We start from the raw sequence: 26,122 nt of genomic DNA, 5'->3' as shown, positions 1-26,122 counted from the left end.
TTGCTTACAAACTTTTGTTTGTTTGTCTAGTTTGTACCTGGTACATACTAGCTTCATTTGATGGCTCCTTGCTCTTGTTCTGGAGCAGTTGATCCCCGGACCCATGCTGTCTATGCAACACTTTAATTTTGTGGGTATCTCCTATATCTCCCCTTAGCGATCTCTTTTCTGAACTGGGGAGTTCGAGCCTACTCAGTGTTGCTTATATAGAAGCCATTCCTTACCTTTGGTGACCTGATTACCTTTCCCTGATCCTTTTCTAATTATGCCATATGTAGAGATTATAACTACCTGAAAGGCTCAGAAAGCAATAGTGTGTTTAGTATCTGGGTGAGCCATAAATTTATAGCAGCATCATGATGTCTCTTGTTTTCTATTTCTGTAGTTACTCTCTACATTTGAGTTTTCTTTTTACTGCTATTAGGTGCTAAGCAAGTGTTTTCACTGAACTGCCTGTTACTACTTCTGAGTCTTGCTCCCAAGTGGTGGTGGTGAGGTCATGCTTCATTAGTTTTTATGTGAGGGTAGTATCATCTTTTCCATGCATATCCCTTTTCATTTAACAATGTTGAATTTCATTGCCTATGTTAGCATACTGAGGTCCTTCTGCAGTCATTCTTCATTGGGGCTTAGCAATCTTTGTTGTCATCTCACTTCTCAGCCCAATTTGTCTATCTTTTGCAAGTATATTAAATTCAATAAATTCAAGCACAGGCCCTTTGCAAAACTCCCACCAGTGGGCTCCCTCCACAGCAAGAACTGACCATTTATTCTTATGCTGTTTCTTACATTTTATTTGATTTTGTCCATGCTGGCACCTATGCGGCAGCTTAATTTCCTTAAAAACCTTTCAGAAATTTTTGTAGGCTGTGTGGACCAGGATCTCCCTTTTCCACATCCTTCATAATTCCTTCAGAGAACTCCAAGAGATTTGCAAGTTAAAAACATCATGGCTTTTACAGAAGCCATGCCCAGTCTTACCAGAGCAAATTGTATTTATCTAGGTATCCATTAATTCTGTGCTTTATTATAACTTCTCATTTCTCTGATACAGACATAAGGCTAGCAAGTCTTTAGTTCCCTGACCACCGTAAAATCTTTTTAAAAGAATAGCATTGTATTTGCCACAAATGAGATACAATAATGTTAATTGAATGAAAAGTGAGTTACAATGCTTCTAGTTGTAATACAATTCTCATGTTCCATCTGAATGAGTTTAATGTAATAAGACAGCTCTAAAGTTTTCAATAATTAAAGGCAAACTGATAAACTCTAAGAAATGTATATAACTAGTTGCTACAAAGTCAGTCTTTAATTTTACTTTAAAGCTAAGCTTTGCTTCATATGTATTTTTTAAAAAACAGAAAGTTTGTGGTAAAAGATACAATACTCATACTGTATTTGAATAGTGTTCCTCTTTAAGCTAAGAAAGCCTTTTAAAAAAGCCTGTATTTAGTTTTGCATTTTGTGCACTATTCACTTACACTTAAAATCTGAAGTAGATTAAAAGTTATAAAGGTTCCCTACGGTTAATATGCTGTATGTTTTTATTAGTAAACCCATAAAGTTATAGATATTTAAATTTATGTGTATATAATTTGATAAAGAGTATTTAAATAAAGTAATGAATAGATACATATATTCCTCCTTCATGAAGCCAGAGGTACTTGAGGTTCGTAAATGTCAATAAACTTTTTTTTTTAAAAGGAGGAAGATAAATTCTGCAGAGCTGTACATTTGTGGCGAGACCATAAAATACTTTACCATGAATATTAGATCTGTTCAGAAAGTAGATAGGAAAAAGGGGAAGGAGAGAAAAAATAGATTTTTTGAGTTAGTTGACTTGAGACCCACAGCTTAATAATGATATCATAAATTTTGTTTCCACAAATTTTTATAACCAGTTGTTCTTAAAGACTATGTATGTTCTTAAAGGTTATATTCATGGGCTTATGAGGAATTTCTTTCAAGTAACAAAAAGCATCATTAAGTATTTTCATTTTGTTAATATTTTAGTTGTTGCATCAGAAACCAAAATATACTAAGATGGGCTTCAAAAAAATAAGTGAAATTATAAGACAGAAAACTAAACCTGTCTGAAACTTTTTAGAAATTCTAATACAAAGTTGCTCACATAATTTTATATAGCCTTTTTAGTTTTCCTACACTTAAAGTATAATGTAAAAATGGTAGCATGATGTATGGCTCTATTTCTTGCATTCATTTGTTTTTCTTATTGAAAATGATGATTCTTCGTCACTGCTAACAAAGATTTTATTGGGAAAAAAAGGCTGAAAAATAAAGAATTTAAATAAAACAAAAGCAGTAAAGTGCCCTATAACATTATCTTACCCTGTAGTTATTTGGATCTGTTTCTAGGCATAGAAGACACAATAAAAGCTTTGCATAGCTCAAATAGTATATTGCGTAAAGCATTTTTTTCTACTTTGAAGCAGAATATAGCTAATTGCTATTAGTTATGCAGAGGGATAGTCTAAATTAATAATTTAAAAAACCTGGGATGCTACTATTTCTACCTGTTCTACTTGATGAACAAGTCTAATAAAAAGATTACATTACATTTTTAGGTGCCTTCTAAAATAACACGGACTAAAGCATAGGTAAAATGTTAGTACTATACTTCTGTTATATTAATGCACATCCTTTTCCCTAGATCATGAGACCTTTGGTAAAAGGTCATTTATTGCCTATATTGCTCATCAGCTAAAGTCTTCTTTGAGAGAGTTGTGATAGTTGAGGTGCAAGCTGAGAAGTAAATATTGTAATACACCTTGGCAGGACACTGCAAACATAATATGAGGAAGATTTGAAACTGAAAGTTTGTGGGTTTTGTGTCCAATTAGAAATTGGAAGAAGAAACATCTGTATTCCTGGAGAATGTGGAGGAACTTTGTGGAAGTAATTTTGTGATTTTACCCTCCTGTTCTTTTCTCTAGTGTGTCTATTTTCTACTGCTGTCAGTAGGAAGTATAGCTGGATGGATTTTTTTTTTGGTCTTATCCACTTGTTCCTGTTGAGCATGACATTGATTTGTATTATAGTAATTTTGCAAGTTGGATCACTTTAGAACATAGAAGCTTTTTCAGGTCAATTTTCTTCAGCTTAGGCTGCCCACCCAAGGATGAGTCTATCATCAATCCAGGTTATATATCAGACTGCTTTCTAGTGCTGAGGTGAGTGCTCTTTGCTCCTAGTATTATGGTTTTTACTACATCAATAATGGGACATTTTCCTACACTAAAATCCTATCTCCACTTTATAGATATATATTAAAGATCCCAAACTATCCAGCTGTTCTAAAATGGATATGAATACCCTGCAACTAAGGAAAAGTTCCCATGTAACAATGATTACTTCACTGAAAGTAAGGATGAAAGTAGTGGTCTGCTTCATGATCTTCTTCAGTTTCATGATCGTCTTCTGCTTCGTCGTATTCTTCTGGTGATAAAAATCGTCGAAATACTGGTATTCTTAGCTGAGTTGACTTGTTGACATTAACATTTTGTTCACCATAATAAATGGTTCGAATGTGAGGGAAACAAAAGAATGCATATGTGCTTATTGGAATTGTAAGCTTATTTTGGTCCACCCGTATATAGGTTAATTGGTTGGTGTTCATTGGATCAATAGATGGACACATCAAAGTAACATTTATGACTGTAAGAGAGAGAAAAATATTAATTAAAATACAGAAAACAGTTGTATTTAAGACCTATTGCAAAAGTGAAACTTACGTTTTGAAATTTAAAATGGAAAATATTTTTGCAGTGCACATATTAATATAACCCTTCCCTGTGTTTTAAATTGGTTTTGTAAATGACAGTGCAACAATTCTGGGGTTTGCAAAGTATGAGGTTGTGGGGTAAAGCAAAAAATAAATATGACTACCACGTCATTACTATTTTAGGTGAATGGAATATTTTCATAATGCCTTTTCTCTGTATGTTTTTATCAGTTTTATCAAAATCAGAAGCAATTTTCAAAAGGTTTTAGCTCGTTATATGAAAAACTGGTATTAACTTTTACCAAAAATTGCAAATTAGGGGTAAGGTGCAAAAATTAAATCCTTTCTAATTTCACTGATTTGGTTTTAACTGATGGAGGATGTGTATACACAGCATCTTGAAGAAGATAGGATGATATTCTTCCTGCACTGTAAGCTGATCAAAAGCTACATGGCTGCATATGCTCTGGAGAAGTACAGCGTGTATGAACTCTGAGTCAGTGCCACATTAACTGCTAATAGCTCAAGCTCACCACTCTGCAAAGAAGGACATCAGAGTATCTCTTGAACAATGTGCAAAATTTGGACGACGGCTGGATTCTGTGTTTGGTTTATACATGACCTAACTGAGCAGCTGTAAGGTGGCAGGTCCTTGGTTTCAAGGACACAACAGAAGAGACGTTTCTGATAGTTTCTTTTGATGTAGGCTAAAAGTTCTTTCTGGATGGTAAGGAAAATACACCGAACTCACCCCCCTCCCACAACCAATGCCAAAATCCACTGAGTTTTTTGCTTTTAAAGAATTGCAACCATCAACATACTTTCAATGTCATTGTCTTCAATATACAAATGCTGCAAACTTCTTGGAATATAGAATACTTGTTTCAATTTGTTATGTCCAAGATTAAGTTCTAGAAGGTTGGGTAGATTAAAGGTGTTGTGTGGAATGTTCTGCAGGTTATTGTGGGACATTCTTAGAGCAATGATTTTTGGAAGTCTCTTGAAATAGTTTTCTGGAATATGAGAAATTGAGTTATTTTCAAGAGAGAGATACATAAGTGATGATGGTAGATCAGGAGGCATAGTCTGTAATTTGTTGTTGCATAAGTTGAGCTGCATTAAATTTTTCATGTTTGAAAAGGGTTTTCCTTTGAGTACTGAGTCGTCAAGAAAGTTATTGCAAAGGTCAAGCATGGTTATGTTGGGTAATCCTTCCAATGCATTTCCAGATAACCGAGAAATCTTATTGAAACCAAGGAGGAGTCTCTCTAGAGAGCTGGGGAGTGGGAATGGAAATTCTTCTAATTCATTATGTTGTAAATGGAGTTGCACTAAGTTTGAAAGTTTGGCAAAAACACCATGGTCAATCATATGAAATTTAATTTTGTTGTGGCTGAGGTTAATTTCTCTTAAGAAGGTAACATTAGTGAATGGTCCTGCAGGCACAGCTTCAATATCATTGTTTTGCAGATAAAGTTGTTGGACATGATGAGGGATATTTGGTATTGTCTTAAGTTTACGATGATCACAGTACATTGATAGCAGAAAAGCTGGTGGACAAAAGCATTCTCTGGCACACTCAACTGGAAGAGGAAAGCGAGGAACTTCAGCTTGTGTGTTTGGATTAAAATAATACGGATGCTGATGATCTGGCTCCTCATCATACTCATCCTCAAAATCATAGTCGTCATATTGGCAAAAGACCATAGCAGCCCAGAGGAGGTGAATGATTGATAGCTGGCTCATAATCCCCATATTTAAATTTGTATGTTGTATCCTGTTGATAAGAAGGAAATACAAGTTTATTAGATAGTCATAAAGTAAATCACATATAAGTTTCAGTTTTAAGAAGCAGGAATATAAAGTAAGTAGAATAATGCATTTTTTTGGCAACACTGTCAGTGACATTATTAGCAAAAGCAAGTTTTAATCTGTATCTTCCAAGAAAACAGCCATAAACAAATACACCATCCTTGAGGTAAGCGTAAGTTTTCTTGTCTGACTTCAAACAATGAACAGCTTTCTACCTGTGCTGTGCTGGTTACCAAAAGATACCGTAACAGTTGGGAGTAGAAGAAAATCCCAGCCTTCATTCCGTTCTCACTTTAATTTACTATGGAGAAGTTGCAAAAGGACTTTTATATAAAAAAGTGGTATAGTCTGGGGTTTGTACTGGACATTTGAGATGTTGCATTCTTTCCAGTCTAATGGGTTAAGCATCAGCCTTACAAGTCAGTTTTAAATGGGTGCATATGGAATTCTTGAGCAACATTTCTTCTTTAGATGTTTGGAAACACATAGACTTATTAAACTCTGTCAAGATGAAAACACTTTTGGAAATGTATTAGTTATTCTTACTATGAACTTACACTGCACAGGTGGTGCATGGTCAATATCATAGAAGTGTTGTCTGGAAGGGACTTTTGGTGATCACGTAGTCCAGTCTGGTGCTCCCAAGTGTTTCCACCTCCAACAGTAAATTACGTCAGCCTAGACTTCGTCTGGGTGAGCCTTGAAAAATCTTCAAGGGTGGAATTCCAGCATATCTCTAAATAACCCAAGTTAATGTTGTACTACACTTGTGAAGAAGTTTGCTAGTCTTACTAAGCATCGAAGCCATGGCTTGTGTCTATTCTTTTTTTAAACAAAGTTATTTTTGTTAAAAAAATATATCCTCAACTAAGGTGAGGTGATTGCAGGATTATTTCTATAAATACAACAGTGAAATAAATTTGAAATATTGTATTTTATGTAAAATAGAAATTTACATGGCATTGGTGATTGTATGTTCTGTGGCATTCTATGTTGGTTTTCTAGTATTTTCTGCAAAACATGTCTGACAGTCCAATGTATTAATGATGAAAATTTAATTTTTCTGTTCCCATCATTTAATCAAATCACATACGATTCAACCATAGTGTACTGCACATCATGAAAAATCTTCATTGATAAAAAGTTTTCTTTATAGTTTTCCTATGCTTCTGTAATCACATGTTCTTTATAGACATGAACTAATTTACCTTCAAAGTACCTTTCTGAGGTGAAATACTGATGTTGTGAAAGACAAATAATTCTGCATGTCAAATTTCTGATGCTGAGAGCCAGACTAACATTTTAGAGCACTTTATGCAGTCAGAAGAACCCTATTATTTGGCAGAATTAGTTGTGAATTATGTCAAGCTGTTCAGCTTAAACAACAGATGAGTCAAAACGTGACATTGCAGGTCAAAGCATATAAATCATGGAAAATTTTAAGAGTCTTTGCTCAGTATAGTATGGGAACCCTGAGGCAGAATAAAGCAGATATTCTCAGATATTTTTGTAATGACATTCATGTTTCTTAATCAGGGGGCTCTCTTTCTTTTCTTGATGCTCTTAGTATTTTTTTACCAAACGCAATCAGTAACAAAGGAGATGAGACTTACAATTTCCTATGCTTGATAGTGGTGATTGATGCCTAATGCATGATGTATTCTACAAATTGAATGAGAGAATCCTAAGGAAAAAAGTAGTAATAAAATTATGGAATTTAATACATCCTCGTGATCTTCCTGTGTTGCACACAGCCCGTGTGTGACAATGGCTGGGTGAAATGATTTGTGGTATTGTCTAAGTTGCGTTTCTAACTTTGTATCATTTGTATTTGCTCCTTTAATTAAGTTTCATACTGGTTAAAATCTTAAAAACAGGTTTGAATGGAGTCAGTTGTTTGGAACCCCACTGTAGGTAGGTCCTCAGCAAAGCAAGGGTCTCCATATCCCTACAGCATCATCACATGTCTGAGCTAATTAAGTAAATAGCAGAAATATATCTACACAGAGAACAGCCTTGCACTACAAGCATTGCATAAATGCACTATGCTGATAAACTTTGTAGATGCTGGGTTGAGAAGCAATACTGTACTTCAGGAGGAATTAATTGGTTTTCAGATTTCAGGCAGTATGTATTGGGAGAATACCTTATTACCATATTTCTAAATTCTGATCAGACCTGGTGGTGTCTACCTCAGAAAATCTGTCTCTAAATCCTGTGACTTGATTCTGTTTTTCATGAACAGGTCCTTGAACAATCTGTACCCCATGCCTATTTCATGTTCTGGTTTCCTTTTGATTCCTGTTACTCCTCCTCAGTTTCAGTCTAGAACTTTAGGTTCACTTTCTCGTTCTCTTCTCTCAGCACTTCTGCTAGGTATCACAATTTACAATTAATAATGTTGGTTCTCAGTACCACAATAGTCCTTAGAAACCAGGAGGAACAACTTGGGAAAGTCCTCCTCAGTTTGAGGAAAAAGCTTACTTTAGCCTTCATGGAATTGATTCACTTGCCATGTAGACGATGTGAAGAGAACTATCATCACTTCAGATGGAATGATAAGTAATAGGTACCAAAGTCTCTTGCTGGTTTTATGGAGAGAGGGAGGAGCTGGTATTTGGGGGGGATTCTTTTTACACATTGGCTGTAATTGAGTGCATTTTTGTAGAATAGTAACTGTCTTGCCAGGCTTGCAAGTCATGTCTCAAAGCACTGAGGTACTAACACTTCTTCATGAAAAGAACTTAACTAGCTTTAAAACAAAGAAACATGTCAGGTGAAACTTGATAATGGGATAAGCAAGTCAGATGCACACAATATGATACACTGCATACTTACAAAGTTGAAAGAAAATAGAAAATGTTAAAAAGCATTCTCTAGCATCTGTAATAAACTCAAAGTTTAGTGACTGTATTTGTAAACAGAGTACTAGCTGAAAGCTAAAAATTATATAACATGCATGAATCACTCTTAACTGCAAAAATAACACAATCGTTTCATTTTAATCCTGCTTACCAAGAAAACTTACTCTTTGGAAGTCTGTGAAGCTCAAGTTGTAGAGGGCAGCAAGTTATTGTGCTGGTGAAATCATCTGAGAAATAGTCTAACACAGCTGGAGGAACAAAAGATCTCTCTAAGCCATATTTTGTGGTGAGGAGCCTTGTGGGAAGGCAAAGCAAAATAATAGCCTTAGCCCCTCTTCTGATTTGCCAGTAAAAAAAAAAAAAATTTTGTGCCACATCATCAGTTACTGTAGATGCTGTGCCATAAGTCTATGAAGTGGTTTCTCCTTTTGTTAAAATCACTTCAAAATTATTTGCAAGATTCTTTCAGTGTTTTAAGTTCCCATTAAAAAAAAATTGAGAGAGTAAGACTTAAAAAAATACTACAGAGGTCGTTAGTTCGTAGTGCAGTTTAAACTACAGTGGTTCAGTTATGCAAGGGATTTGTCCTCTGGAGGATGAAGTTAAGAAACAGTAAAAAATTAACCTTATCAAGATTGAGGGAAAGCGTTGTGCTATAGAAAAGCTCTTATGAACATCTTCCATTTTATACTTTTTTTCTCTCTACAATCCATATTTCCTGTTTCCTTCCTGCAAAGTAGTTGTGCTGTACAGTGCTGTTGGTATAGTATACTTCTCAGTGTTGTTTTAAAGTTGTAGTTCAGGATTCACAGTAAGTTTCCAACATGTTTTTGCTAAGTTGTATAGAAAGAGTATGAATCTTCCTATGAAAAAGACAGGTATGACATGACATATAAACCTTTTTACTGAAGAAAAATATTTTCCATAGCTTTTAAGAGGGAGGAAAAAAAGGCATGGTTATCTGCTTTTGATGCTAAATGGCACTTAAATAACTGTGATATATGCAAAAAATGGAGAAAAAGGACATTTTTTTGTTGAAGTGAGACACTGTTCTGGATTAATTGTATGATTTATCAAAAGCATTTCATTATGCTTTTGATTTGGTAAAATAATTACATTATTTCAAAATCTATTCACAAGGAAAAATCTGGTTCTTCAAAAAGCATAAGTGCCTTAGAGCTATCATATTTGAGAAAATAATGCAGTAATAAGTTTTACTTCTTTTTTTGTCTTTGAGCTTCCTGAAGCTGATGATTTGCTTGACCTTTTCAAGTTTCCTCTGTAACACTGAGGACAAGAACATTGTTTAAGAAGATAAATCATGCATGATTCTAACATTTGGGATATAAAGAAAAGCACCAGAAGTCACGACCAAAATAATATTGTAGGAGTTGGCAATACTGGAACTAAAATAAAGCAGTCATGTATTTACGTAGAGAATACAAGAAAGAAGTTGAAAGAGTAAAATTAAAACTACATAATCCTTTAACAGTACTGTAAATAGCTGGATAGCTGGATTGTGCCACTAAACTTATAATACTAAACAACAAAAATAATTGATTTTTAAAACAATTTGAATACATTCATAATGATAAATTAAAAAAAACCACCAAGTTTGTTATGCGAGTTAGTAAAAACATTATTTGCTGCTACAAAGTTGGGATTTTTAAGCACAAGACAAAGAACATGGTGCAAATTTTTGGAAGCTCTGTTATATTAACAGTTCTAACTAAAAACATATGCAAAAATTAAAACTATTTTCTCTAAACATAAAAATCGGACCAAATCAGAATTTTAATTTCATACCTGATACTTCTCTATTTTTTTCTACTACTGATTGTGACCCAGATCCTCTTAAGCTATCAGGAGACTTAAAATCTCATGATGCGTTTAAAAATCCATGGTGGCCGAGCAAAAGAGTCAGTCCTTTTGAAAAATTATACCAAAGCTCTTGATTTAAAGCATATTTAGCTGCAGAAGATGATGCAGATCTAGCTGTGGGTTATATTAAGACTCAGTTTCTTTTTTGTTGCATGAGCTATCTTGGATACAAACAAGTCTATACTTTGTGATCTTGGTCAAGTTGTATGGTTTGATCTTCTCTTATTTTTCATTTGAGGTGTGGTAGGAATTTCCTTACAAGGAGGATAATGAGAGGATTAAATTTAACGTCATTTGTGTAAGACTTCTTGTTTCACAGGCTGTGACAAATTTATTAAGTTTTCAATGTGTTTTGGTTTTTATTTTTAAAAAATGTTTCATAAGCACTTATTTTTACTGTTGAATTTGTGAAATTTTTTTCATCATTTTATTTATGCAGTTGTGATGCTAAGTGAGATGTGTATCAAGCTAGAAGTCAGAGTTGGCTTGAAACTAATTTATTTTCTTAAGCCAAACTTTGATGGATCCTTTCTGTAAATTAAAATGTTTGAAATCTTACCATCTTCATTAACTGCATTCAACTTAACGAGACTTGTTAGCTTTTTCAACTTTGATTCTGAACTGAAGACTTAAGAGTGGAGACTGTTCTAATATTTTGTGATTTTAGGTTTGTTTAGCTAGTTGAGTAATAGTCAATTTAAAAAAAATTGGAATTTCCAAATTTTAGCTAAAATATTCATGGAATGAGTAAAGAAGTTAACCAGTAGCACTGAGGTGAAGGGGACTGGCCTTGATCCTTATACTCACTGTTTTACTGTAAAAGATTTTTGGGTTTCTTTGGGTTTCTGCCCCCAACTCCTCCCCCCCGCCCAACTTATAATGGTCCGTATGAAGCCTAGAGAAAGGAAGGATTAAAGGAAATCAAATGAAGCTAAGATGTGCAAGTCGGAACTGAGAACTGTCATGGAAGCATGATCTCGCTAGAATTAGAAAATTCTTCAGCTGAGGTCTGGCCCTGCTATCAGATGTCTGAGAAAAAGCCTCAAGCTCAAAATCTTAAAATCCTCCGTTAACAACTTTGAAGGAATTCTGTGTTTTAGATAAGAATTGGTGATGTTAGTTTGCTACTCTAAATGATTGCACAGTAGAAAAGAGAAAGCATGATCAAATATAATGAGGAAGTTTGAATGTTGTAATTTGCTTCCCCACAAAGCCTGTGGGTTTCTGAAGTAAGAAAGAGCCTTAGGCATGTATCATCTAGACTGGGCTGCACTTCAAAGTCAGATTGTAGGCACAGAAACTCTTTGCATCCTAATTTCTAGGTCTTAACTGGCAGTCCACGAACACTGCCAGCAGACCACCTGCAGCCTGTATGAGTCTCATACGTGATCTGCAAAGGCACTTATTTGTGCTTGTCATCAACAAAAGTAATCGATTATCAAGACTGTAGTGGCTGCTGGATTTATTTATCCTGTGCCAGAGCTAATCTGAAAATTCAGTTAACAAAGTATAGAGCTCTCGGCAAATCAAGAAACTGAATTGCTTGATCTTGCAGAGCCTCCAGCCCAGCCAGAGCCCAGAGCACTCAGTTAATAATAGCTCTTACAGGCTTCATATTATTCCGTTCCTCAGTGGAAAGTCGTTCTAGGAGCATGTCCCTGTGGGAATATGCATTTTTAAAGGTTGTGGAAAAGGGGCCGTCAAATCACATCAACAATGTTGCAGTGCTGAGACAAGACACAATCTGTTTAAAAAAGGAAAGGAAGACAGAGCTATGCCACGTGCGGAGCTTACTGTTGCCTCTGCACTGAACCTTGTTGTGTGGTCTCTATTTGTTTCCCATTTAGTAGGTGGTATTACAAGATCAAAACTCTGGCAACCCTCATCTTATGCAGCGTGTTTTATATGTGTTGCTTTGTTTTGCTGGGAGCTACTAGGAAGAACATGTTAAGCAACTGAAAACAGTTGAGTTTACAAAAAGTATTTTTGAAAAATAATTCCTAAGATTTGCTAGACTGTAGATTTTGCATATAGTGATCAAATGGTACTCTGAACTAACTTTCTTCATTGACTCTTCTAATCAAAGGCACGTTGGGGTTGCTGGCTGATTTTTATCAGTCTGTTATAGCTTGAGTGTGCATGCTACAACCATGAATTTAAAGAGGAAATTAAAGATGTTTTTGTGTAGGTTTTATGGCTGTATTTCAAGAATGTGCTCTTCAGGTGACCATACAGTCCTAAAAGAATGAAAAAAACCCAGAAGTTGTCTTCTATTTTTTTCTAGAAAGCAGTGTAAGTTAGTGGGTATCCTAAGCCCTGTGATGGATTCATTGGGTGCTTATTGTTGTTCTGAAATATAAATATATCTTTCCCTCTCATCCATGCTGTGGGATATGGAGGATTTTTTTCTCAGTATCTTCTCCATCTTCTCTACTTATATGGATTTGCTGATTCTGAGTTGAATAACCTCCCGTCTCTTTTTGTTCTCCCTTCTTCCTAAGCATTCCTTACCTGTTGAAACTGTTTAATTTTTCTCACATTCTACTTTTTTGTATTTCTGCATTTTTCTTATAAATTTTTAAACTACTTCTTGTGTTTTTTCAAAAGCCCACACCTTTGAAGCGTATTACTAGTTAACAAATGCACCTACATTTGTATCTCAAAGACGGATCATGGTGTAGAACAAATGACGGAGAAAGAGCAAGAGCTTATTGACCTTGTAACATGGCAGTTAATATAATCCCACAGGCAATTGTTGAGTAACTGCTACTAATGAACAGTAATACACTGAATTTTTAGCATCAAATACACTAGAAGCATCTATGCATCTAGAAGCAATACATTAGGAAGCCCTGATTTCAGTAGATCAGCTAAACATGTGCATGAACACGTGCAATGAACAATTTGTATTGCAATTTGTTTTGCTTCAAAAGCAAAAGCTAAGTATCGAGCCTCTTGGCATGTTCAAATTTGTAATACTCAAGCTTTTTGAATGGAATGGTGGTTGTGAAGTTTTTTTGCTATGACAATATCAATTTGCAGTAATGGATAATTGACTTTGAAAGACTAATAGAAGAGGAGGGTTGTAGCTTTTTTGTGAATGTACTGCTGTGTCAGAAACTTTCAAAGATTGTAATACTATATTGGGAGGGGTTACTTTTTTTTGATGTATGGATTTTACTTTCTACAGTAGAGGCATTTAAATAGTCCTCATCATATAAAGCTTCTACTACCACAATAACAAGTAATCATAGACAATTGATACTGGAATAATAAAATGAGTTTAAAATTCATGTAAGCAATAATATCTATACCATATAGTGTGTGGTTACTCTAAAATACCCTGGACTGTTGCATGAAATTATAAATCTCTTCTGAGGAGAGTCACTGTTGTTAGGTGACATTTATATTTTTAGTAATTGAATAGTTGGTTTAACAAATATACTTTGCTTTATACTTTACATTTTTATACAGCCTACTTTGGCTGTTCCAGGATAGATGACTTTGGGCTGAATTTTCCTCCCATGTGGAGTTCTGGGATATTGCCTGCTTAATCAGAGATTGTATATCTGTGATTACACCAATATAAAATGGAAGTGTGTCACGTCCCAGAGTTGGAGCAGCTCAGGTTCGTGGATTTCCTTTGTCAGAATTAAGGTGAAACGACACCAGGGGAGTTCAAACAACAATCAACATTTATTCAGCCTAGCTAACCTTGCCCAAGTACATGTAAACTTATCAATATGAACCTTGCAACATGTCGTTAAGCCGCTGTTTGAGAACAGAAGGAAGGTGTGGAAAAAGAAATGGAAAAAGGAACATGAAATGTATCAGAAGGAGAGCCCTCCCATTGAGTCATGAGGTTCAGAGCAGACCCCCTTGCTTTCTGGACTCCTTCTCAAAGAGGACCCCAGGGATGGCTAGATCCACACCTAGTCTCAGACTTGGTCAACAGTTTATGTTTATAAGGATGAGGTGTAGGGACTGTGGAAAAGAGAGAAGGAAAAGAGAGAGAAAGAGAGAGAGAAAGAAAGAAAGAGAGAAGAAAAGGGTTTCACCAGTCCTGGGTCCAGCGTTGTTCCAGCCAGTGTAGAGATCCAGTTCCGGAGGGCGCGCGCTGAGAACTCATTCTCCCTTCTTTTATAGTGTGTTAGTCGATGGTCTCGACATGCGCAGTACCCATTCCTGGGGTTCTCTGGAATCAGTTGGTGAGCTTTGTTGGGGGGGGTGTTCATTGCAGAGTTGCCTCTCTTCTGCTGGCATGACCGCTTAAGATAGAAGCACAGTCCCATCTTCCGTGGGGCCTCCTCCTCCAGGCATATATGCTGTGCTCCTTCTGGTCACTTAAGATAAGGAATTGTGACTTTGGAGAAGTGCAGTCCCATGCTCCGTGGGGCCCTCTCCTCCGGCCACATTGTCCTGTTCACAAAACTCCAGCATTTTTACAGAGGCCGTTTTCTCCACCAAAGTTCTTTAACGAATGTTTGAGACATTGACTATAATTTGTCAGACCATCACAAAGCGTCTGCCTGTTTTTGCAACCATAGTTTACTGGTACAGGTACATTCATTTTCTTGAGGCAGCGTTAGCAATTGGACCTCAAACTTTAACGTAGCCTTTATTTTGCCTGATTTGTGTCCTATGTAAAATTATATAGATGATCATAGTATATGACAGGTGTCTTGCGCTCATTTATAGAAGTAATAAACATTATAAATAAAACTAAAAGAACATACAGTGTTTTGTAATGGAGGAAAGTGAGAAGGGTAATACAGCTAAATGTAGAGTGCAAAGATCCTTGAGCAATACAGTACCAATCCAAGCTGGTAAGTCCAAATAGAGTAGTACCCTTTGTACTTTTCCTTATTCCTTCTGTAATGGTTTATTCAGTGTTATTTGAGATAGCATAAAATGACACTCTTTTTATAATTATAATTTTCAAAAAATATTAGTGTATCTTTCAGTTCTTTTGCAGCTTAGGCATGATCCCTGTGTCTTTAAAAAAAAAAAAAAAGGCAGCAAAATCTGAGGACTGTCATCTTAATATGTGAAGTTGACTAGAAACTTGCTGCTCACTGGGAGAGCATTCTTAGCATCCACTTTAACTTCATTCCTTGAGTCTATTCAAAAGCAAGCACTCATTTATTTCAAACAGAACTGCTAACTTCGATGTGGATAACTGATAGATGCCTAAAAGAGATAATGTGAATTCTACCCTATCTTAAAAATTTATATTAGTACCTTATTAGCTTATTTTGTTCATTCATAGCTATGGACTTCATGCATTTTTGTTAAAAGAACTAGAAAATGTGCCTGCAACTTCAGATTGTTACCGTGTTTGTATCCATCTGCAAATCATATGTTTATAGCCAAAAAATAAGCTTTTTTTTTTTTTTCTTTAAGCACTTTCAGGCAAGGATAAGGAGTAGTTAGCTAAGTTATCTGCCAAAGAATTCCTGAATGATCATGCATAGGAAAATGTTTTGTATTAGCAGAAATTTTCCCTTTGTACGTGATGGAAAGTGCTTCCCCTTTATTCTTTTGAATGTGTTTAATAATGAAGGTCCTTACTTGTTTTTACAATGACTATAGAATGTGTTTCTTTTTGTGGTAGATGTATACGTTTGAACATTTCCAGAGCAATAGATATTTACAACTGTCCTGCCTTATGATGCAGAGGATTTTGCCAGGCAGCCTTTCAGCTCTCTCCAATAGTCTGGAAACTGGAGATCATCCTTAAACTGGTTCTTAGTTTTTATTATCCCTCTTTCTTCTAAAGAATAAATCCTCTCATTTTAGCATAAGACCTTGTAATACTGGTATCACAGCCAGCATTACATTTATGGCCTGCAATACATTTTTTCTGCAGTCAGAATCTGTGACTTGGAAACTTTCATAGAAACATCAAGTATTATTACACATCATTCATCTGTACCCTGGCATATTCTCTTATAAGGAAAGATATAAACTCTGTACCCTTTATTTCCTTCAGTTACTCTCCATTTTTATCTCCATTTTGTTTGGATTTTCTTTAATATTAACTGTGTTTTGGGAGAGAGACTTGTCCATTCACCTATATTCTGCCTGATACATAAAATGTGTCATTTGGTTTATGGCAAGTAATCAAATTGAAGTGTTTCTCTACTGTTTGAATAATTTGTGAGTCACAGCTGCTTCTTGGCAGAGCTGAGACAGGGTCTCATTTTATCCAAGCACTCTGTGGCAGGAAGTCTTCTGTTTCTTCTATCATTAGCCATTCTGAGAGTTTTGAAAGGCCTTATAGCTTCTTCTGGTGAGGACTTGAACATGGTTCACACTTAAAACAGCATTCATGTTAGCGGGTATTTCATCAGGGAGGATGAGTTGATCTAGGCATTGGTTACAGATCTTCTATGGCAATTAAGCAAGTGTCCTTGTTGCCCGATGTCATGCTTCTGACACCTGATTCTTGCCTTGTCCTGTCACTTCTTGAGAGTGGAGGTAATGCCTGCAACTATTTGTAGCCAAAATATAAACATACATAATGCTTTCTTTTTATAAAATAAATTTTTTAAAAAGTAATTCTGATTGGGTCTTAGGGGATGGCATGAAACCAGTGCTTTGAATGATTAGATTGAACTCTATCAGCAATGAGCCAATAGTAGTAGCTGCCTTGAAAATGTTAATATTCTATATGACTGCAAGACATCTGTCCAAGACTCCCTTCACATCTTTGCCAAACGCTGGGCTTATTGCTGAAAATTCTAAATAACTCTGTATGTTGGTAAAGCAGTCACAGAGAGATGACAGTGTAATTACTTAGAACTGCTAATGGGTGAACTAAGTACTAGGTTTACCCACAATGAAATGTTTGAGGGGAAAGGTACTCTTTAGAAAAACAGAAAAGTTACTTTATGAAGCAGTTGCACATCTAACAGATGTGTTTTCCATGCTCACATTTTCTCCTCCTCTCAGGTTCCTGTGCATTCTGATTTTGGGAGGGAACTGTTAAAGTGGGAAGCATGTGTTACCCTTTCTGTTCTAAGCACAAAGCACAAGAAGCAGCAGTATGCATCTATAATACACAGGTACCGCTAAGACAAAGCATTCCTGAAACAGAGTAATGAAATATTGCCTTATGTATGTATGATCCAATGGAACGTACTCAAGGAAAACATCTCAAAGATTTTTAGTTAGTATGGTAAGAAACATTTTGGTTTTTTTAGTGTTTGTGTTTATGGCTTTATCATAAATAATGATACAAGGGTTTTATAAAGAGTAACTACTTTTTTCCTTCTGTCTACTAGGTGGAAGCAGTAAGAAGAACGTTGAAGATTGGTTTTAGATCAGACTTAGTTTCTACTTTTCTGAAATAAAAGATTGTGGGTTTGACTTTTAGAAATTCAATCTGAATGCACTTTATTTAGCTTTGAACAGCAATATTGTTTGTTCCAGGAAGACCTTTTGGTCAAGAATTTTTTTTTTTTTTTTTTTTTTTGACTAAGAGCCAAAATACCAAGGGATTATAGTACCAATGCATAATATCCTACAGATTTCACCTTGACTGTGATCTCAAGGAGAAGAGATAGTGGCCTATTGACCTCATACTAGCTTACTCTGTTTTGTGTTCTGAAAAGTTTATTGCTATATTGTATAAGTAAATGCTAGTTTTTAACTGTGAACCTGACATGACAAATAAAGAATCTCTTGCAATGTTGCTTAAGGAAGTACTTTATGGGGTCTGACTATGATAGTGGTAGATGGAGGTTTCAGGTATGTTTTCTTCTGCATAGCATCACAACAGACTTAATCTTCATATCAAATGTGCCAAATTTACAGGCTACTATATAGGAGCAGCGTTTGTCAGGTAGAATATAGAACCATTAACTTTACTACCCGATTTAGGCAGATGTTTGCATGGAACATAGTTTCTAAAAGTCCTCTGATTCTTTCGTCTCAAAATTTATCATATTACATCAAGATTGTGGTGGTTGTTCTTATAGGACAGTGTTACGCAGTTAGGGAATATGGGGGCAAAGTATTATGCTGTTGTACTGATATTTACTTACTACTTCTGTATTTCTGAAAGTTATTTGACTTTCTTTTTCTATGTTAGTCATTTTATAAATGGAGTTAAATAAGTTCTTTGTCTTGTGAAATCTAGTATTTAGGGAAATAGAAAATACTGGAAATAATAATGTACAGGAGAGTAACTTCTAAATGGAAATTGTTAGCTTAAAATATAAATGAAAAATATGCATTCCAAAAAGCTAAGTAAGCTTTCATGAAATTATTAATTTCTAGCTATTAAACACTAATTTTTTATTGAGCAAGTAATAATTATGCTGCGTCACAGCACTGCTGCTGGAGAAAAGAGTAGACAGTTGCTTTTATTATTCTTGCAGAATACTAGGTTATTACATTACTTTCTGAATCTGAGCATCTACTCATCAGGTTAAGACGTCAGTGGCTGCACTTTCTTCAGGCTAAAAAATTAGGGCCTATTATTGACCCATGAGTCACTCATTCAGTCTGTTCTTTCTTTCATCCTGTAGAATAGGAAGAAGATAGAATAAGAGAGAGCTGACAGAACAAGCATAGTACGGTGTCTGGATGTTCTTCTAGGTGGCCTAAATAGGATATAAATTTAGGTAAAATACTATCTTTTAGAATGGCAAGCCAATTTTCTTTTCCACAAATGAGAAAGGAAGGAGTTAAGGTATTCTGTGAAGAGTGCTTCTGCATGGAACATATTTTAATTGGTCTTTATATCTAAAAAGTACTTGGAAATAACACAGACTGAACAATTAAGAGGCAAGTGCATGCTTGTGTTGGTGACTTGCTCCTGCTCTGTCTCTCAGGAAATTTTACATCCTTTTGCAGCCAGTCAACTAGAGGTTTTTTCCATGCTTAACTTTCTTCCGAATATAATGAGAGAAGGTAACTCCTTAACAGTTACTGCAAGTGTAATTGTGAAGAGAGCATATTAATTTCAATATTGCTCCCCTTGACTCTGATAGAAACCTTTGTATAGGTGGTGGGTAGTACATACATAATGAATCTGGTATATGAAACATACTGCACAAGATGCATAGATGGTCTATATATATGTGGCTAATCTAATGCATCCAGGCTTGTTAAATTTACTGCTTATGCACAGGGAGTTTGTGGCAAGACTTAGCTGTGTGTGGAAATGTGTGGGATTCTCATCAAAACTGCATCCACAGTGCTGCCATTCCAGAAATCGTATAGTCTTCAAATTTCTCCTGGACAAGAATTTGAGACAGAAAAAGTGTTCATGCATAGGAAAACCTGGCTGTGTGGTATTCCCACTGCAATCATAGCAGCATAATGGTTAAATCCAGAATTGCATTGTTCATTTGAGTAGAACTGTTCATATTTTATATGAAGAACGGCAACAAGTCTGTTGGCAGCATGTTACATTAGAGCTAATCTTTTATTGGCTAACACAAGCTTTGAGAAACATCCCACCTTGTTTCAAAACATTGATTAGTTTTGGAAATATTTTAAATATTGTGAAAGTCTTTCTGTTTATTTTATATACTTAACTGTCTTCCAACTCAGGTGATTCATTGACTATGCAGGGTAAATCTTAGATTTATCTTACCAGATAATTTTAGACAGTGGTATGTGATACGTGGCATTTGGAATTTGAGTCAGATTTTCATTTACTCCAGGGCTTTTCCATATGTTTCCTATTAGCAGCTTTGTTCTCAAACCTCTAGTCTCCCCAGAAAGGAGGCAAAAAATACCCAAGAAACAACCTTAAATTCTAAATGTAGAGGAGAAAAAAAATAGGCTTCAGATCATGATTTCATTATTTTTAGTTTACCATTGCTTTTATTGTCATCCTAGTGTTAAATTCTGATCAAAATACAATGGAAAAATTAATGTTTATTTTGTCTGTTGTGGTATACATTAGTTTTTCTGGATAAATAGTGCAATATTTTAATGACCAATCTGCTCTTAAGACTGTGAAATAGTGAGAAGTGATGTTTGGTGGTATTCCTAATATTTTCATTTGAATTTTTTTTCTTTTCTTTGAAACTGTTGTGAAAAAAAGCTTATGTTACTAATTTTCTGTTTCTTGTTAGTCTGTCATTAAAAAAAACAAACACTTGTGAAGTAGATTTTTTTAATTTTTTTTTTTTAAATCAAGGCAATAAGGGAAAATATCCAGAAACTTTGAGGAATGGAGGGAACAAATTGGCGTAGGTCAGGCTTGTAAAGTTGAGACCTCTTGTTTTTGTTCAACTTTACGGGGCAGGCTTCTCTGAGATATTTGAAGTTGTTTCAACAGATTTCAGTGAATGCAACTACTTGTAGCATTATTAGTGGTAAATATCAAGATATTACCTAGAGACCTAAGCTCTGAAAGATGTAACTCTCTAGATTTAACTTAAACTTGAAAAGAAACATAATAAGATCAGTAAACAGCCAACTATGGTTGAACAAGTATGGTACTTATTTTAATGTGGTAATTGCTGTCTTTAAAAGCAGAAATCACTTCTTAGGATGTAGGTAAATGCTTTTTGAAATTTTGTTAAAAGTTTTGTAGCAGTGAAGTTGTATCAGATTTCATAAGCATAACCTCTTTTAGGTAGCTGAACTATCTTACCACTTTACCAAACTAATATGAATGGTTAAAAACTTGCATATCTTAGTTTATATACTTTTTTCTCCTGGTCTAGTCTTGGGCATTTGCCTCACTTTTGGGAAATGCTGGTGCAGGAATTCTTGATGGAATGCTTGCTGATGTGAAACTTTCTGGAAGTTTCTACTATGGTTAGAATAGCCAAACTTTCATCTCTTGATTTCCTAAGGGAAGGAAACTTTTTGTCCTTGTCACTTATCTCACCCAGTATCTTTTGATCCTCATTGCCCATTATAACCAAATTTGACACACAGAATAGAGGGAAATGTGTAGGTACTTTCTACAAACTTGTGAAAAATAGCAGCTGGATAGAGGAAAGTGCTCCAAATTGGTACTGCAACTGAGGAAAAGACAGTTATAAATTCTCCTTCTGAGAGTAAGCAGCCAGGTGGCAAGACGAAACAGATGTTGACTAACCTCTTGGCATACTTTTAGCTCTGTCACTTGGAAGCCAAACAGGTGGTAGCTGTAGGAGAATATGCTGAGATATTGGTGTGAGGTAGAAACAAGCTGGAAAAACCTGAGATTTATAAGGCTCAAATCCATAGGAATCCAGGCTTCTGTAGCCTCCTTGTTCATGGAGTAACTTAATGACAACAACACAGGGAATGAAGAGATTGTCCTTATCCTTCTAATGCGGCACAGGATATTGTTAGCCTTCTTGACGCAAGGGCATGTTGCTGGCTCACATTGAACTTGTCCACTTTGCGTCCTGCAAAGCTGCTTTCCAGCTAGGCTAGCATTTACCAGTGCATGGGGTTATTCCTCCCCAGCTACAGGACTTTGCACTTCTCTTTTTCAAACTGCATGAGGTTCCTGTTGGCCCCTTTCTCCAGCCTGTCGAGGTTGCTCAGTATGGCAGCACAATCCTCTGGCGTATCAGCCGATCCTTCTACTTTTGTGTCATCAGCGAACTTGCTGAGAGTAATCTGCCCTATCATAAGGATCACTGATGAAGATGTTGAACAGAATTGGAGCCAGTATTGGCCCCTGGGGTATACCACTAGTTACTGGCCTCCAACTAGAATTCACTAGATAGCCACCCTCTGCTCCCTGTTGTTCAGCCATCCACTTCACTGTCTGCTCATCCAGCCCATACTTCATTATGCTTTTATGATTTCACAACTCTTTTTTCCTAAGGATCAACACTTCTTCACCTTCTTTAACTTGTTCAGCAGCAAGAGGAAGCACCTAGATGATCTGTGAGTTTCATACACTAGTCTGCAGACAACCAAGTAGTTGATTCTGAACCCATACTTCTAACCTATGGATATATTGCTGTGAAGGAAATAAAGAAGATACTGCGTTGGGACTAATATCATTAAGGATATGAGGTGGAATGGGATTTTGTGATGGGAGATGGAGGGTTGCATGGTGTAGGCATTTTTACAGAACTATTCTTCATTAGGTGTCTTGTGTGCAGAACAAACATATCTCAAACTGAAGTGGTTTGATTCTTTAAAATCTTGTTTTTGTTTGGCTTTTCAGTATGGATATGAAAGAAATCCTGTTTTATTGAATGTACGTTTTGATTTACATGGTGTGTCCTTGACATGCCTGATGGTACAAGTTAAAATCACGATTTGATAGTATTTTGTATTCTTCAAACTTTCAGTATCATATTAAGTTTGTTGTTATTTGTCTGCTAATGTTGTGTATCTTCTACATGATTCTTTGTATTGCTGTGTTTTAAAGTACTGCATTAAGTAGGTTGATACTAGGGAAAGAGGAAGGGAGAAGACCCGAAGAAATAAGGTTATTTCATCCTTTGGCAAGTTACTGGTGTAGAGCAGGGCATAGAACTCAGTCTTTAGAAGTACTCAAATAGTACTTTAGTACTCAGGCTACTTGGCTTAATCAGTATTTGTGAAGTTTACTGGGCTATTACTGTGCAGTAACAGTCTTTGTTAGTTATTCTTTAGAATTACTTTTCCTTCTATTGGTAACAATAGGCTGCCATCCTCTGGTGAAATTTGTTAACTGTCTTGTAGGGACCTGACAGATTTTCAGAAGAGAGAAGCCCATTAAAGCAGAAATCTTAGAAAGAATAAATACTAGTTTTTTTGTTAGAGGAATGTAGTTACTTGTACAAGGAATAAGACAAGACTCTTAGAAGGATTTATATCAAATCTTTTTCTCCCTCTTTCCTTTTTCCATGACATATGTGGAGAATGTAAAGATGGAGTTGATTTTTTGACAGTTTTTCTCCCCATCTGCTGATACTGAACTGCCTTGTTCTGTGGAAAGACCATTGAACACCAGTATATCATTTGTTAGATATTATTCTGTTAATTTCATTGCTGTCCATATTCAGAAATCATTGCTGAAACTGTGTAAGGCGCATTTGGTATTGTGATGTCTGTATGTCATTGACATCCACTTGGGTTTATGTTAAAGTATGCCAAAGATACAAGGTGTGTAAATTATTGGTTATCATTACTCACAAATGCTAGCTGAAGAATGATATCTGAAAATAGTGGAGGGTCATTGAACTTTTTTTTTTTCCTCATAACAGACATCCTATGAATTTATGTGATGTGATATAGGAAATTACTGTCTTTTCTCTAAAAATAACTCTTACAGGGGACAGTTAGAATGAACCGTTTGATACTTAACTGCCTTAACACAAAATTGCCAATGTAGTTTACGTCACAGATAAAGTTTTTTAAACTTCAAAGCTAGCTGAATTTGTCTTGAAGATGATGAAAAGCTAAGCAGTTGATAAAATCCTTTGGAGATTATTTATTAAGTGTGAGAGTGGAGGTAGGATCTTCAAAATAGTGTTGCAGTTTCTTCTATGAATGTTATATGTATCTGTGGATGCTGACTGTAGAAAGAGTTTCTCAGTCTGAATGCATGGCAAAGAGGAAAGAGTGAGAAGGCAAGAGAATTTTTAAGGCTTTGGAAGGGTAAGATCAAGACTATACAGTCTTCTATCTCTTAGGACTTTGCTACACTTTCACAAAGCTTTCCCATTATATTGACTTCAGCAGTGGACCTAAAATTTGGTTAAACTGTTACAAAGAGTACCTGTAAAAAATTCTTAGGTTTAGAAGGTGTTAGCCATGCTTTCTAGGGACTAGGACTGCTCCCCTAAAGCCGTGCCCCAAGGAGAGTTTCAGATGAGGTCCAAGGCAGAGGGACACTTTCTGGAGTCTCTATTAGGATTGTTAACTAGCCTCAGCCAAAACTCCTTGCCTTCACAGACCAAAAAGCCCAGTGGCTATTTTTCATACATGTGCCTGGCGGTTAGTCATAGGAACACAGGCAGTTTGAACAAAAGCAAGAGGGATTTTATTTTTTCATGAGGCAACCTACTCGCCTGTGGACATTTGTTACGTTTGGAAATCTTATGCAAAATGCAGTTATTAAGATTTACTGAGAACGTAGGTAATTGTTCCCAAGAGCCCCTTACTGCTGAGTAGGTTTATTAGCAGTGGCTTGGTTGAACTGGCCTGCTTTGGGGTAGAGGTGTCAGCTGACAAAAGGAAGCAGAAGTTGTTCTACATGTGTTCACACCTTAGTCCATCTTCTTAAATGTCTTAGTCTTGACAGATGCAGCGTTTCTGTTGTCCATTGCATAAGTTTCAATTAGATAAGGAATTGTTTGCTTTCTCTGTTATATTTCTTTTTAATCCTTACTGCTAAATTAATGTAGAATAATGTACTATATTTCACTGAGTTTATTCTTTTAGTTAAGCTGCAGCTTTTCTATTTATGTTGTCCTTGCTGAATTGGTGTAACTAGTATAGCATGGATGTTTAAGAATACATTTAAACTAGTGATTTATATAAACGTAATTATTTTCTTTTTATTAGCATTGTACTTGCTCTTCGTTGTGCTTTCAACTGAAGGTTTGATTGAAGTCCACCTTTATCCCACTTACTCGAGGTGAAAACTGTTAATTCAGTATTCTACAAAGTAGATAAAAGATTTGGATATTTTCCTTCCATTTTTTATTCTTAACCTTCTTTAGGATTGAACTTCTTTTTGCTGTTACATTGCTACTTGACTACTCTTTTCCACTGGAAGTCCCTCTAATCTGTTTTGGTTCTTGATTACCCTCTGGTCACCTACAAATTTCCTGTCTCATCCTTTATTTCCCTTTCCTCTATCTTTTTGACAGTAAACTTTAAGCAGTGAACCCTTTGTGGAACATTAAGGACTTAAGCTTTCTAGCTGTTACTAGATAAGAGTGGGCATTTATTTCAAATCTTCACTTTCTTCTTGGACAGTTAGTTGTTACTGACAATGCTTTGTCTCTCTGGTATGGGGTTATGAGCTGTTTGGTAGTATAAAGCAGGTAGCCTATCATTGAGGGAAGGCTGGTATTTCCCAGAGGGTATGAATGTGCACTTGGGCTGTTACCATGAAGTAGTAGGTGCTCCTGCTTGCGTATGAATGTAAAGATTTTCTGTGATAATGATTTACTCTAGGGTAAGTGAGTAGTCTGTGTGGTGTGTTATTCTTAATGTAACTAGGCTGTTTCATTCTCAGTTACTTATTTCTGCTCTTGATTTTTTCAACGTTCTTTCATGCTCCACATAAATCTTGTAGAGGTGGCTTAAAGAGTTGACTGTTTCCCTCTGTAGCCTTGTCAGATTTGTTACTGTTGGATTTAAAGTGCAATGTATAGAGAGGCTCAGACTGTGTCTTTTGCAGTAAAAGCTGGTATGCATTCCTTGTATGAACTGTACATCAACAGTTCTGTGTTTCCTGTAAGTGTAGTAACTAATTCCCTAGTGGAAAAATCTACTGAAGGTATTGCCTTTTTTTCCTATGTATACATCAGGCTTGTCTTCTAACACTGGTCTGTAAATAGAGATCATAGCTCTTCAGGCATGATGACACAGCTATGGCTAAAGAAGTCTGTAATATAAATTAGACCAACTGATGAAGAATATGCTCATTAACTACTATTTTCAGTACTGATCACTGCTTTCCCCGTGTTATTTGCTAGGAAATGCACTCCTTAGAAACATCTTCAGAAGCCAGGAATAGAAAGATGCTTGGTGATCTGCAGATTTGTTTTGGGGTTTGTGTTTTGTTTAGTGTTTTGTTTTTATTCTGCCTTGAAGTATTTTATAGAATTTCTGTTCGCAAAAACTATTCCTCAGTAAAAGCCTCCCCTGGCCCATTCTCCCTCCTCTCCCCATGTGGTTTTGG

At 35.8% G+C, this 26,122-nt stretch overlaps 2 protein-coding genes and 1 long non-coding RNA gene across 6 annotated transcripts in view; 2 read left to right on the top strand and 1 right to left on the bottom strand.

Moving 5' to 3' along the window:
- The window catches only part of CENPP (centromere protein P), a 160,737-nt gene that overhangs the window by 42,111 nt on the left and 92,504 nt on the right, over positions 1–26,122 (top strand). The gene's annotated exons all lie outside the window — the stretch shown is intronic.
- LOC138681798 (uncharacterized) overlaps positions 1–26,122 on the top strand; it is a 58,134-nt gene that overhangs the window by 12,374 nt on the left and 19,638 nt on the right. The gene's annotated exons all lie outside the window — the stretch shown is intronic.
- OMD (osteomodulin) lies at positions 1,008–9,279 on the bottom strand. Its single transcript, XM_009921174.2, has 3 exons — positions 8,586–9,279; positions 4,567–5,522; positions 1,008–3,678 (listed from the first exon to the last, which is right to left on the bottom strand). Exons 2-3 carry the CDS (start codon positions 5,498–5,500, stop codon positions 3,377–3,379), a joined length of 1,236 nt encoding a protein of 411 aa, XP_009919476.1. The 5' UTR covers positions 5,501–5,522; positions 8,586–9,279; the 3' UTR covers positions 1,008–3,376.

The sequence above is a fragment of the Haliaeetus albicilla genome, chromosome 24 (genome assembly GCF_947461875.1).
Source record: "Haliaeetus albicilla chromosome 24, bHalAlb1.1, whole genome shotgun sequence".
In the NCBI taxonomy this organism is placed as follows: Eukaryota; Metazoa; Chordata; class Aves; order Accipitriformes; family Accipitridae; genus Haliaeetus; species Haliaeetus albicilla.
This window is presented reverse-complemented; position numbering and strand designations above follow the sequence as displayed.

Bases quoted from the DNA above. Each gene is read 5' to 3' on its own strand.
- OMD (XM_009921174.2), bottom strand. From the start codon at position 5,500: ATGGGGATTATGAGCCAGCTATCAATCATTCACCTCCTCTGGGCTGCT. The intron at 3,679-4,566 runs GTATGTTGATGG...TCTCTCTTACAG, and splicing joins TGAAGACAATGACATTGAAA to TCATAAATGTTACTTTGATG.